The 14,388-nt window shown below is 38.3% G+C and overlaps 1 protein-coding gene across 1 annotated transcript; it reads left to right on the plus strand.

Moving 5' to 3' along the window:
- Positions 1 to 6,189: 6,189 nt before the first annotated feature.
- On the plus strand, positions 6,190 to 13,859 carry LOC121736406 (collagenase-like). The gene is made up of 5 exons (XM_042127576.1): positions 6,190 to 6,475; positions 7,223 to 7,490; positions 11,193 to 11,291; positions 12,621 to 12,817; positions 13,700 to 13,859. The coding sequence occupies exons 1-5, from the start codon at positions 6,272 to 6,274 to the stop codon at positions 13,802 to 13,804; spliced, it is 873 nt and encodes a 290-aa protein (XP_041983510.1). The 5' UTR covers positions 6,190 to 6,271; the 3' UTR covers positions 13,805 to 13,859.
- Positions 13,860 to 14,388: the final 529 nt, after the last annotated feature.

The following is a 14,388-nucleotide window of genomic DNA, read 5'->3' on the forward strand; positions in this document are numbered from 1 at the left end:
ACAAAGCGATATATCCTTTGTACGATCGATTGCCTCTGCCTTTGCTCATTCTTATTTGGATTGGGCCTGCGTAGTCCAGTCCACTGTGGCTGAACGGTCGAGATGGAGTGATCCTAGCTGTAGGTAGTTGACCCATCAAAGGTGTTTTTGAGATGGCGGCGTTTTTGACACATATGACACATGAACGGTAATGAGATTTTGCCATCTGTTTGCCACCAATGATCCAATATCTCGTCTGAACGAGACATAAAGTGGCTTGCGGTCCTCCATGAAGAGAGTTTTTGTGGGCATCAGTCACAATGAGTTGAGCAAGGCGACAGTTTTTAGGTATAATGATGGGATGTTTTCGCGTGAATGTTAACAAATCTGATTGATGTAATCGTCCTCCTACTCTCAAAATACCGTGTTCATCCAAATATGGCGTAAGTGATTTTATATTGGAGCTTTTGGGTAAGTCTTGTTTTAATTTAATTTTCTTTATTTCTTCACTAAAGTAGCTTAATTGACAGTTTTTAATGTAAATGTTTAAGGCTTCATTTAATTCTGTAGTTGTAAGGTAAGTAGTAGCGTTTTTAGTAGTAGTTTTCTTAGTGTTATTGATGAACCGCATGCAATAGGCTAGTACTCTTTTTGCCTTTGTTAAAGTAGAGAATCTATTTAGTAAAGCATTATCGTCTAACGTAGTACAGTGAGCTTGAACAATCTCTAAATCAGTTTCTAATTTGTTAGGTTTATTGTAGGCAATGGTTGGTTTAGTTAAAAATTCTGGTCCGCTGTACCATATTGGCCAATTGTTAATCAATTCAGCTGGGCTTAGACCGCGAGAGGCGCAGTCAGCTGGGTTATGTTTAGAGCTAACGTGCGACCAATTGGGCGGGTCTAAGTTTGTTAAAATTTCTGATACCCTATTTGCTACAAACACACTCCACTTGCTGGGATGTTTATTTAACCATGCCAGAACGACATTTGAGTCCGTCCAGGCGTGCAAGTTGGGTTTTGCAATATTTAGTATGGTTGCTACTTCGATTAACAATCTAGTTACCATGACTGCACCGCATAATTCAAGTCTCGGTATTGAGACTTGCTTCACAGGTGCGACTCTCGATTTTGCTGTAACTAATGAGACGTTAACCTTGCCTTCAGGATCCAAAGTTCGAATGTACACCACTGCTGCGTACGCTGATTTAGATGCGTCGCAAAAACCATGCAGCTCAACTTCGCGATCAGCTTTAGATGTCCCCAACCATCTTGGTACACGTATTTTAGTCAATTTAATTTGTTCACTACGGTAAGTTAACCATTCTTTTAGTAAATTGTCTGGGGCGACTTCGTCCCAGTCAATACCTGCGAGCCACAGCTTTTGTATCATTATCTTGGCTAATAATATGTTAGGTCCAACCCACCCTAGCGGGTCATAAAAACGTGCTATGTCCGATATAATTTTTCTTTTTGTTACAGGTTCCTGCAGCGTCGGGAGGTTTACTACGAAACGGAACGCGTCTTCGCTTCGGTCAAAGGTAAGTCCCATTATTTTTACTAGTTCATCTTCTTTTATTTCCTTATCCTTTCCCTTTCCTGTCGTCCCATCCTTTCCTTCCATTAGTTCATTAAGTTTTTCATTGTTGCTTATCCATTTTTGTAGTTTGAAACCCGCCTTACCTAGTAACTCATTCATTTCCTTAAACAGCTTAATACCTTCGTTCACATTTTGAACTCCACTCATAAAATCGTCTACGTAGAAATCATTTAATGTTTTCTGAGCTGCTATAGGATATTCTTCTTCGTGGTCACGCGCTACTTGCTGGAGTGCCTTTACAGCCAGGTAAGGTGCAGAAGCTGTACCGAAAGTAACTCTGGTAAGTCTATAATGGTTTATTTTCTCATAAGGATTTTTTCTCCATAGGATTCTTTGATAATTATTGTCCCGTTCATCCATCTTCACTTGCCTAAACATCTTAATAATGTCAGCTGAAAGACATATGGGTGCCGTGCGCCACTTCATGATGATATGTCTAAGTTCTGGTTGGATTGTCGGTCCTACTAGGAGGTGATCATTCAGTGATTTGTTATTTTTTCCTTTGCAGGACGCGTCGAAAACAACTCTCACCTTTGTAGTCGTTTTATCATCTCTCACGACCGCGTGATGTGGTAAGTAAACGGCATTTTCATTGTTGATTTCTGTTTCAGGTATAAGTTCCATATGATTAAGAATGAGATATTCATTTATTACTTCATTATATTTGGTTTGTAATGTTTTATCTTTATTTAATTTGTGTTCTAGTGATTTCAGCCTTTTCTCTGCAATTTCCAGTGAAGATGTTACTTGAGGATTCTGGTTCTTGAACGGAAGACGAACGACATAGCGACCATCTGGATCTCTACGTGTTGTCTTCGCAAAGTATTCTTCACATCGTTGTTCATCGTGAGTAAATAGACGTTCCTTTGGCATTTGAATATCTGATTCAATTTCCCAAAATTTCTTTAAGAGATTGTTGTTATCGTCCGAGCGAGTACAACAATGTAGTGATGTAAATTGCCCACTCGGTTTAGCATTACCGTTCACTACACCTGATAAGATCCATCCCAAGCTTGTTGCTTGAGCCAAAGGTGTGCCAAGCGGTCCCTTTTTGAGGCCGTCTTTAATTATCTGCGCATGCACTTCTGCGCCCAAAAGGATGTCGATCTTGTTCGGAATATTATACTCCGGATCAGCTAAATTAAGGGAATGTAGTTCATCCCACTGTATAGTGTCTACCTTTTTGCTGGGTAGAAAGGACGTGATACATTTGTTAATCACGTATGCCCGTACTGTTATTGTAAAATAGGGGTCATATAGAGACTGGAGCTGAATATTAACTGTTGCTTTGGAGACGATGGTTGCACTGCCACCCAAGCATGATATTTGTCCCTCAGCTGATATCTTCTTCAGTCCTAGGAATTGTACAGCCGATTCGGTTATGAATGAAGACTGCGATCCTTGATCGATTAAGGCTCGTAATATAAAGTTTTCTCCGCTTCGGGAAGATGCTTTAACTAAAGCTGTTGCAAGTAATACTTGCTGATAAGTACATTTGCTAGATGAAACACATGAGACTAATTGCGTGGAAGTATCATTAGACGCGGCAACACTCTCACTTGCTTCATTGTTTCCGTTGTTGTCACCCTTAGGGTGTAAAAGAGAGTTATGTGCTCGTTTGCACACCCGACATTTCACCTTGCTGCGGCATTCTTTGACAGAGTGACCATTACCCAAGCAATTAAAGCACAAGTTATTGTCAGTGACGATTTTGCGGCGTGTGTCAACTGACGCTTTATGGAACTGCGTACATTGGTTAATTCTGTGGTAGTCTTTACAGAGGACACAAGTTACAGTATTAGAAATATGTAAAGACTTTATTTTAGTAGTAATATTAGAAGGTTTATTACTTGATTGTGACAATCGGTTAATAGCTGAAAACCGTTCTTTGAGGAAACCTTCAAAAAGTTTATAAGTGGGCAATTCGTCAGAAGTAGTTTTTGCGGTACAGTAAAACTCCCACTGACGTCGCGTTTCTGGGTCTAACTTCAGATTGATAAGATGTATTACAATTACATCCCACGTGTCAACTTTAATACCTAAACTTGCCAGAGAAGCCATACATTCATTTGTAGTGTCTACAAGTTCCTTAAGCCCACTACTGGACTCGGTGGTGAGGTTTCCTTGACTCAAAAGTCTTTTAAGAACGTGATGACACATCCACTTTTTGTCGTTGTATCGTTCATTCACCATTAGCCAACAACGCTCAAAGCTTCCCTCTTCAATAGCTACATGTTTAATTAATTGTTCAGCTTCTCCTTTGAGGTAACATTTGAGGTAGTGAAGCTTTTGAATCTCATCAAAACATTCGTTGTTTATAACAAGAGACTTGAAGAGAGATTTGAACGATGTCCACTCTTGGTAATTTCCAGAAAAATAAGGTATGTTTATTTGTGGATAGTTTGCATGCGTTTTATTTGAAGATATCGATTCATTACCCTTAACTGTTACCTTTGATTCAAATTTTTTGCATAAAGTTTTGAGATCACACTTATACTCTAAATAAAATTCTTCAGCCTTATCATAAAAATCATTGGTAACATAAATTGAGCTTTTGACATCTTTGGCTGGATAATTTCTCATTAAGTCTTTGTGACCAGACAAAAATTCAAACCACAACTGTTCAAGAATTTCTAATCTACCATCTACATATTCTTTGGTAATGCGCTCTTTCGGCGATTTCTTAAAATTAGTTTTTGCCTTTACCATGCGTTGGTACAAGTCTTCTTGAAAGCTAATAATGTTTTCCATGTTTAAAAATTAAAAGGTAAGTGAAAATTAACTTTAGATCTTTTATCAAGAGTATTACAAATTTTTATAAAAATATTCTAAGTGTTTTTATCTTGTTGTACAAATTTTCACGAAATTTTTCTAAGTAATTTTATTGTTTTAAAAATCGGGCATAGGTTCCCCGTACCTCCGTTTTATTGAAAATTATTCTAAGTCTAAATACTACGTGAAAGTTAAGTACCTAAGTTAAAATTAACACAAATTTTTAAAGTCCAAAATTCACAACATATTCTAAGTCCACGATATTAAAGTTTTTATAAGTTTCTTATTTTGCTTGAAATTCTTCAAAGTTATTTTCCTTTAAGTTATAAGGTTGAAAGTACTTACAGTTGTCCAGATACGGGATCAATCCAATTATAGCGAACACACACTATCACTCACTAATCACACGCACTTGGTGATGTACCGAGGGAGGGAAGCCCTAAATTCCCTCGGAACTCAGTACCCGCTGATCCGCTCCTGCAGCAGTTGTTCTGAGGCACCTCCGCGGGTCACTTCCCGCGCCAGAAGCTTGTGTTGATGATGGGCAGGCTCCGCCCACCGTGACCTGACCAGCGCCTTCCACCCGAAGACACGGTCTGAAGCTCGCCGATGCTGCGCTTAGCCTCGGCTGGCTCCTGTTACTTGCGTTTGCGACAGCGATCCACTGCCCGCAAGTAGTTTTCTCAAAAAACAATTACGCGGCACTTCGCGATTGACATCCGGCTCCGATAGGACCATGTACAAACTCGTATAGGTGCCTATAGGTGTGTCAATGAAACTCGGGTTTGAGTACGGATCAAGTTTTTTATTCAAATGTATGAGAATACTTATATTAATATAGAAGTAACTCCTATAGTGCGATCTACGACGACTCGCCTGCCATCTAGTGGTAGATGGCAAAACTAAAGTTTATTCAAATGAATGAGGATACTTATATTAATATGAAAGTAACTTCTATAGTGCGATCTACAACGACTCGCCTGCCATCTAGTGGTAGATGGCAAAACTAAAGTGTCTAATAATACACTAACACACAGCGGATATTGTATGACGCTAGATGGCAGCACTAAGATAAATATTATACAGTGCGTATATAATATTATGTCCCTTGCCTCCCTTGTATAGAGTTTACTGTTGAAATAGCAGCACTGAAAGAGTTCCTCTTTTAATTGTATGGGCAAATTCATGACGCTGGGGCATTTCTTAAAGAAAAATGGAAATCTAAAGTACTTAACTTTTTAACGCGGCTACTTTTAGTTTTTACGATAATTCTATACTTACGGGACTTTTACAAGTCTTTAAGGATTAGTTTGGTTAGATCATATTTTAAAGATCAATAGTTATGTCCACACTATGCAATTTCATCTTAAATTTGGCTCGCCTAGTGTGGGGATCCATTATCGCATATTATGTTAATTTCTGTTTTTTGGCCAATTAATATTTGTATTTGTATTTGTATTTTCGTCATCGTCTTTTTATTCAACTTTCGTTTGGCATATTCAATAATTGAATGCGTCAAAATCCAACCGCGTTGGAAAGAAAAGTGTCATAGCGTCGCGGGCACGCCTCACTACACGTGCGATGTTGACTGCGCTATAACCACAGAATAGATAATAGTACAAGTACTATAACGCATGCCCCTGATAAACAAAAAAAGGCACAGTGTGGACAAAGCTAATTACAAATACTGCATTATAAATCTAATCTCTCTAGAGTCTTGGTGATAAAACACAAAAACACCAGCAACAAAATTGGCACTATCATGGGATTTGAGACTAAGTAGTTTTCTACGTATTCTCAAATCTCATTAATTAATTTTATTGATTAGTATTATAAATTAATCCAATAATCTACACGATATAATCATTACGATAAAACTTATTATAAGTAGAATCGACGTGCATATACAAGTAACTTGCTAAAATGAAGTGCCTGCTGTTGTTCGTTTGTATGGGTGTGGTGGCCGCGGCTCCTCAGCTGGCTGTGGAGTCCATCTTGACTAACTACCATGAGCTGATCGGTATACCTGAAGCGGCCAGGATCAAGGCAGCCGAGGAGGCGAGAGACTTCGATGGAGCGAGGATTGTTGGCGGCCAGCTATCTGCTCTAGGCGCTCATCCTCATCTTGTAAGTATATTCAATCAAAAATTATGTCACTATAATCTATAATATAAAAACGAGTCGCTGAATGTCTTGCTAAGCGCAAAACTCGAGAACGGTTGGACCGATTTCGCTAATTTTTTTTTAAATATTCCTTGAAGTACGAGGATGGTTCTTACGGAGAGAAAAATTCTAAAAAAAAAATCCTGAAAAAGTCTAAAAACAACACTTTTCTATACTCCCACATAAAAGTTAAAGAATCGACTGTTAGGCGATACGAAGTTCGCCGGGTCAGCTAATTTTTTTTATATTTGTTAGGCTAACTATACACTTGTCTATGGTCAGCCTTCGAATTAAGGCTGGTGATTGATCAACACTCATGATTATTACCTGATAGTAGCCCTACAAAAGGCCTCAATAACTTTCTGTATTCGACTAAGTATCCACTCTTTTACCAACACAGAGACTAAGGGCCTGTTTCACCACTTTCTGATAAAGTGGCGAACAGGCTATTAATAGCTTTTTTGACTGATTCTCCATACTTCATATGTCAAGTTAGGTGATGGATAGCCTATTCGGCACTTATCAGGAAGTGGTGAAACAGGCCCTCATAATATTTAGCACTCAGTATACTTGAGAATTTATCGAAAACATGGCAAACAAGTGGCTACTGAAAGTTATCCGTATTCGTCATTTAAGAATCCGTACCTCAAAATTCTTCCTTTAGAAAACAAAATAGTAAAAATATGTAATGGTACGTGTTTCTTTTCCCAGGGGGGGCTACTCGTCACTCTAACGACAGGCCAGGTATCCATGTGTGGGTCGAGTCTGCTCAGCAACACGAAGTTGGTGACGGCCGCCCACTGCTGGAGGACCAACAGCTTCCAGGGTCGATCGGTGGAGGTGGTGCTGGGGTCGTTGAACCTGTTCAGCGGTGGCACCAGGGTCACTACCACTAACGTGGAGTTGCACGCCAGCTATAACGCTAACAACTTGAACAGTGATGTCGCCATCATTACCATCCCATGGGTGGCGTATTCCAGTAAGCTGATATTTTTTGATGCTATTGTAATGCGAAAGTGTACCATCGAGGAAGTTGATTCCTATGCAATTGACAGACCAACGTTATTTGGTCGAATATGTCTATTCACTGTTCATTGTGATCTGTCAGCTGGGTTTGACGTAACGCGACCAAACTACTTATAGACCTGGATCCCAGAAGGATAAGACATAACTTACTCTCTGATGGATGAAACCATAGGTTATTAGTAGTGCCTCGTGTACTTAGAATACCTGCGAATTTGTGTAGCTCCAAGTGTGACACCTGGTCAGGTACCAGGAACCAAAGTGGACTAAAAATGAGTCTTACTTTACTTATTTTCAAATGGCTAATATTTATATATATATGTAGATTATTGTTCTGAACTAGTATCATGTAGTGTAAGACACTTTTCAATGACCAAAACTATTGCCAGACGTTTTAAAAATAACTTTGTTGCTATTTTTTTTTCAAAGGCATTATTTTTATTTTATAAATTAATATAACACCTTAGAAAACAATACGATATTGCAAGAATTTATTTTCTACTAGCTGTTGCCCGCGACTTTGTCCGTGTCAGCATACTGCATAGTATAATAACAAAGATGGACAATTTTCCCCTGTTTCCTTACTCAAAGGGTAAAAACGGGACCCGATAACAAAGATATTTCAGCCTGTCCGTCTGTCTCTCTGTCCATATAGTACCTCCCCTTTCTAACGTGTAGTGAATATTATTAAACTATGGATACAATTGAGTATTTTTTGGTCATATACCTAGTCAAGTGCCTACCTGTTAGACCCAGATCCAAGAGCGATAAGACAACTTACTATCACAATATGGATGAAACCTTAGATTCTCAGTAGTACATAAGTACTTAGAATACCTTCGAATTTGTGAAGCTCTACATGGAGCTATACTCACTCTCACTCACTCACTCATAATTGTGTAAAAATGTCTGTCTGTCTGTTTGTAACCTCTTCACGCACAAACCGCTTAACCAACTTTGCTGAAATTTGGTACGGAAATACTTTACGTTTTAGGAAATATGATACTTTTATCCCGTGCGAAATGAAATTGCGGGTGTTATCTCTCAATTAATAAATATTGAAGTAAATTTATATAACAGTAAAGCTATTTGGAGCTATTTCGTTTTATAAGGCATTTTATTTTTTGTATAAAATATATCAGATAAAAGAATATATTTTACTATGATTATAATAATTAACTGCAAGTATTTATTCATCGTAATCTGAACGATGAAAATAATTTTAATTTTCATCGTTCATCCAATCACGACACTGCCTGTTTCAGTCATCATCCGTGTCGTCATCAGCTAAGGCAAGGTTTCTCAAAGTGGGGTTCGTGAACCCCTAGGGGTTTGCCATTCGACGGCGGGGGTTCGCGACAAGATTCACGTAATGTTGGCTTGATAACTAGCAGGCACGCGCGGCACTCTTTTGGCACTTTATGTGTTCTCATTAGTTAGTAAGGGGTTCGCTGTTACCTGGAAATTGTAACAGGGGTTCGTGGATCCGAAAGTTTGAAAAACCCTGAGCTAAGGTAACACCGCGTTAAAGTAAAAAACCGTGTTGGATACGTTTTAGATTGCTTGTTTTGTATTGCGGCTGGGCCGGTCTCTCATAGTAAACAAGCAATGGAACAGCAAAAAATGGAAAGGGCGTAAGTGACAAAATGGTTTTTGTCGCGTAATTTAAAAACTATAAATACATTTCATATAAGCTATGGGTAAATTAAAGTGTATGCTTGAACCAATATAATATGTAAAAATTTTGGAAGCTTTAATCACTCTCCTCTGTTGGCAAAATAGGAATCCCTTTTTTTACAGAGGTCTTTTTGATTGATTATTCTGTGTTATAAAAGTTGACCAATCGTGTTATGCTATGGGTAATTCAAAGACAAAGACATGATGAATACTGACAATGAACTTTAATTTCTTAGCTTTAGTCATTGCTGAGAAAAATCGATATCGCTACAGCCTACATCCAAATTATCAAGGTGTCGCCTTAAGCTAAAAACAAATTATCGGACGCATCCATGAGTCGCGATTCGCGGCTAACGGATGCGGCTTAACCACATTGTTAAGCCGCATCCGTCAGCCGGACGTTCGCAGACGCAAAAACATCCAGTCAGATTCTGTTCGGAAGTCCGACCGCTCAAGGTCGTGTCCGCGACTTATGTTGGACAGTGTGTACACTGCACAGCTTAGTGTATTTAATATTTTGTACTTACTAGGCTACTAGGTACTATCAGAGAAGTTGATTCCTATGCAAATCCAATTTGGTTGCGTTACGTCAAACCCAGCTGACAGATCACAATTAACATTGAAATGACATATTCGACCAAATAACGTTGGTCTGTCAATTGCATAGGAATCAACTTCCTCGATGGTACTAGGTAGGCACTTGACTAGGTATATGACCAAAAATACTCAATTGTATCCATACTTTAATAATATTTACTACACGTTAGAAAGGGGAGGTACAGTCTGGATATGGACAAACAGACAGACGGACAGGCTGAAATATCTTTATTATCGGGTCCCGTTTTTACCCTTTGAGTAAGGAAACAGGGGAAAATTGTCCATCTTTGTTATTATACTATGCAGTATGCTGACACGGACAAAGTCGCGGGCAACAGCTAGTAGAAAATACATTCTTGCAATATCGTATTGTTTTCTAAGGTGTTAAGTATATTAATTTATAAAATAAAAATAATGCCTTTGAAAAAAAAATAGCAACAAAGTTATTTTTAAAACGTCTGGCAATAGTTTTCGTCATTGAAAAGTGTCTTACACTACATGATACTAGTTCAGAACAATAATCTACAAATTATATATAAATATTAGCCATTTGAAAATAAGTAAAGTAAGACTCATTTTTAGTCCACTTTGGTTCCTGGTACCTGACCAGGTGTCACACTTAGAGCTACACAAATTCGCAGGTATTCTAAGTACACGAGGCACTACTAATAACCTTTGGTTACATCCATCAGAGAGTAAGTTATGTCTTATCCTTCTGGGATCCAGGTCTATTAGGTCCCCGATTTGCATAGGAATCAACTTCTCTGATGTACAGTCACGACTATTAATAACCACACAGTGTTTGTTTGGCTGTGTTGATGAAATTTGGAATACTTTAAGCACCGAAATTAGATACTTTAAGCACCGAAAAAGGACGAAGGATAACTTTTATCCATAAAAATTGTGTGGATGCGAATCTTAGCGTAATGATTATAATGATGACGTGGACAGCTTCCACTTATTGCATAAACTGTATTAAATCCTTTGTAATTTGTTCTCTTTTGGTATAAGTAGTTCTTTTTCTTGTAATATATTATTTCGACGACCTCTGTGGCTCTGTGGGTGGGCTGTTGGTAGCTCAAGCCGGCGGATCCCGCCGACGGAATAAAAAGTTTTTCTAAGTTCCTGGGTCATGGATGTGTATTAAATATGTGTATCATAGGTATCATATGATAAAAATCTTAAATATATGTTTAACATAAAAGTATTAAATATATTTCCGCTGTCTGGTACCCGTAACACAAGTCCTTCAGGTACTTACCACGGGGCCGGACTGACGTGGTGTGAAGCGTCCATAGATATTATTATATTATTAGATATTATTATTATTATATTCTCAGGCACATTTACACTATAACCACAAAACTTTATTATAAAATTACAGACACAATCAACAAAATTGACCTGCCATCTGGTTTGCTGCTGTACATGACATTCGAAGGCAACTGGGCGCAAGCTGCGGGCTTCGGCAGGACCAGCGATGGTATGGTTCACCCAGCCAATTACAATAATAAATTATCCTTAAAGCCTGGGCTTATTTAAGAGCAAACTACCAGTTCGCCGATTTGCAACATCTGCATCTGACGACGCAAACCATAAAGTTAATATACCTAGCGGAATAGAGCAACAATCTCGACCGAACCGTAACGTAACCGAAATTGGTTTCATCTGTGTGTAAAAATATGTGTACGTATACATTTACACAAGCATGATTGAACATGATTTCTATGAGATTAAATTGTTAATTAAATAGTTAATTGTGTAAAGTGCCGACTGGACGTCAAAAAAAGAGTGCTGCTGTCATGTATCACACGTCTCTTTTTACCACGCAGTGTTACTGATAGTGACATCTCTTTTGCTCAGGCCTTTGTTTCTCTATTCCGCTAGGTATATTAACTTTACGATGCAAACACAATACTAGACGGTGACAGCACAACCATACGAGCTGTATGACTGGGAGTGCTGCCCATCCGTACCATGACCAAAGTTTCGTCAAAACATCGCGTCCAACGATGTAAGGCATCAATGTTATCATAGGAAAAAACAATATGTAAAGCGCTGTTGTGATGAGACTACGGCGAAGAACAGCAACGCAACGAACCAATGTTAAGGGCCTGTATTCCCAAAAACGGACGATTTTCAAGATTTAAAAGTGACAGTAGACACAAAAATATAGTATTTAAATTCTAAAAACTATAAAATAGCAGGCGCAAAGGTTCGGCTGGTACGCTTTCAGTCACACACTTTGCGCCTGCTATTTTATAGTTTTTTGATCGTCGTTTTTTTATACATCAATCAAATCGAGTCAAAAGAACGAATCGCCCTAGATATATTCTTTGTCTTTAATTCAGTGCAAAAATAATCTGAAAATTCCAAATAATTTGGACATAGTATGGAAAATTCGTTAAAAAAAGAGGTAAGTTTGGGATTTTTTTCTATCGAGTGAAGTTCATGATATTGTGTAATGGAATATAAATTCTACTGTGTTAGATCCTTAACTAACACATATATTTTTTTCAGAATTTAAATTAAGTACTATATTTTTGTGTCTACTGTCACTTTTAAATGATGAAAATCGTCCGGTTTTGGGAATACAGGGCCTTAATTTGATCTTATAATATTATGCTTTACAATTTACATATTTGGTATTCAATAGCGATACCTTTTTGGGCAACTCTACATTCTACCAGAATCTTACTTGGTCACTGTGATTGGTATTAAGTAGATATTTATCGCACGATGTTGATATTCAATTTCACAACAAGCTTAATACGGTTACTGTGACTAATATTATTTTCCTATCAATTTCCAGCCGCCGCTGGCGCCAACAACCAGGAGCTGAGGGAAGCGAACCTGGTGGTGATCGCCAACTGGGAGTGCCAGGCCATCTACGGCATGCAGGTTGTCATTGGCTCAACTCTCTGCACCAGCGGATTTGCTGGTGCCGGCACCTGCTCGGGCGACTCTGGTGGACCGCTCGCGCTGACCTTCAGCGGGGTTAGATACCTGGTAAGTAAGAGAGAGAGAGAGAAGCATGGAGGCTGCGTCTTAAACCTGTGTAGTAGCGAAATAGGTGATTCCAGTAAACCATCTGTATTTGGTACCTTTGAGGAATTAATTGGCTGATGCCAACTATTTCCTCAAAGGTCGAGAATAAGGTAGAGCAACTAGTTATTTGAACTTCAGGAGTTTATTAGTATTAACTCGTAATGTCCTGTTAATCATATTGATAGAGAGAACGCCCAATGGTCGAAATTCTTCTTCTTTTGGCTCCCCGTTTGAAGTATTGACTATTTCAGATTTAATAAAAAAAACAACAATCCATTTTTTAGGGTTCCGTAGTCAACAAGGAACCCTAATTTCGGTATGTCCGTCCGTCTGTCCATCTGTCTGTCTGTCTATCTGTCCGCGGTTTTGCTCAGAAACTATAGGACCTACAAAGCTGTAATTTGGCATGAATGCACATATTAATGATGCCGACAAAATGGTACTTACATGAAATCTTAAAAAATATTTTTTTTATGGTAGGCACCTTCCCTACACATCAAGCGGGGATGATTTTTTTTTCGCGTCCACCCCATCGTGTGGGGTGTCGTTGGATAGTTTTTAAGTTAAGACACGGACCTCCAATAAACAAGTACGCTGGACCTATGATACCCAACTTTTTCAAACCCTAATCTGTGGTTTCTACAACCAATAGCGATTAAGCGGCCATTTGTAAATTACGTCAGATTTAGTTCTCTTCTCCTGCATTGGGGGCGCTGATTCCGCTTCAAATAGGCACAAAAAATAGCTGTCATTTCAAAGGGTATCATAATATGTCCAGGGTACTTGTATAATGGAGGTCAGTGATGTCAGACCTACATAATATTGATTTAATTTTTTTTCCAGATCGGAGTAACGTCGTTCGTGGCAGCCCAAGGTTGTCAGACGGGCTTACCGGCCGGCTACGCCAGGGTCAGCAGCTTCGCCACCTGGATCAACGCGAGAATCTAAACCATCATCATCACCACCACTGGGCACTGACAACTAATTTATTATGATCTGTAAATGGAATATATTATACTATTTATATTATACTTCAGGAACTTTCTGTAATAATACGTAAAATATATTTTCTTTACTTTCTGAAACTTTCATTTCTTAAATTAATCCATACTAATATTATAAATCTGTCTGTTACGTTACCTCTTCACGCCCAAATCGCTAAACCGATTTTGCTGAAATTTGGTATGGATCGGCGTCATGATTTAGTTATTTTATATTTATTTTATCTAAATACTAGCTGTCCCGGTGAACTTCGTGTCACTTTAAAACCTTCCCTGGACTTCTACGAATATTTTAAGACTAAAATTAGCCCAACCCGTGCAGCCGTTTTCGAGTTTTAGCGTTACTAACATAATTGAACATCCATTTTTATATATTTGACTTTTAAGTATTATCACAAAATCTTTTGTATGGGAGTATAGAAAAGTGTTGTTTTTAGACTTTTTCAGGTAATTTTCTTTTTTAGAATTTTTCTCTCCGTAAGAACCATTATCGTACTTCAAGGAATATTTTTAAAAAAGAATTAGCGAAAT

This window comes from Aricia agestis, chromosome 19, assembly GCF_905147365.1.
Source record: "Aricia agestis chromosome 19, ilAriAges1.1, whole genome shotgun sequence".
Lineage (NCBI taxonomy): Eukaryota > Metazoa > Arthropoda > Insecta > Lepidoptera > Lycaenidae > Aricia > Aricia agestis.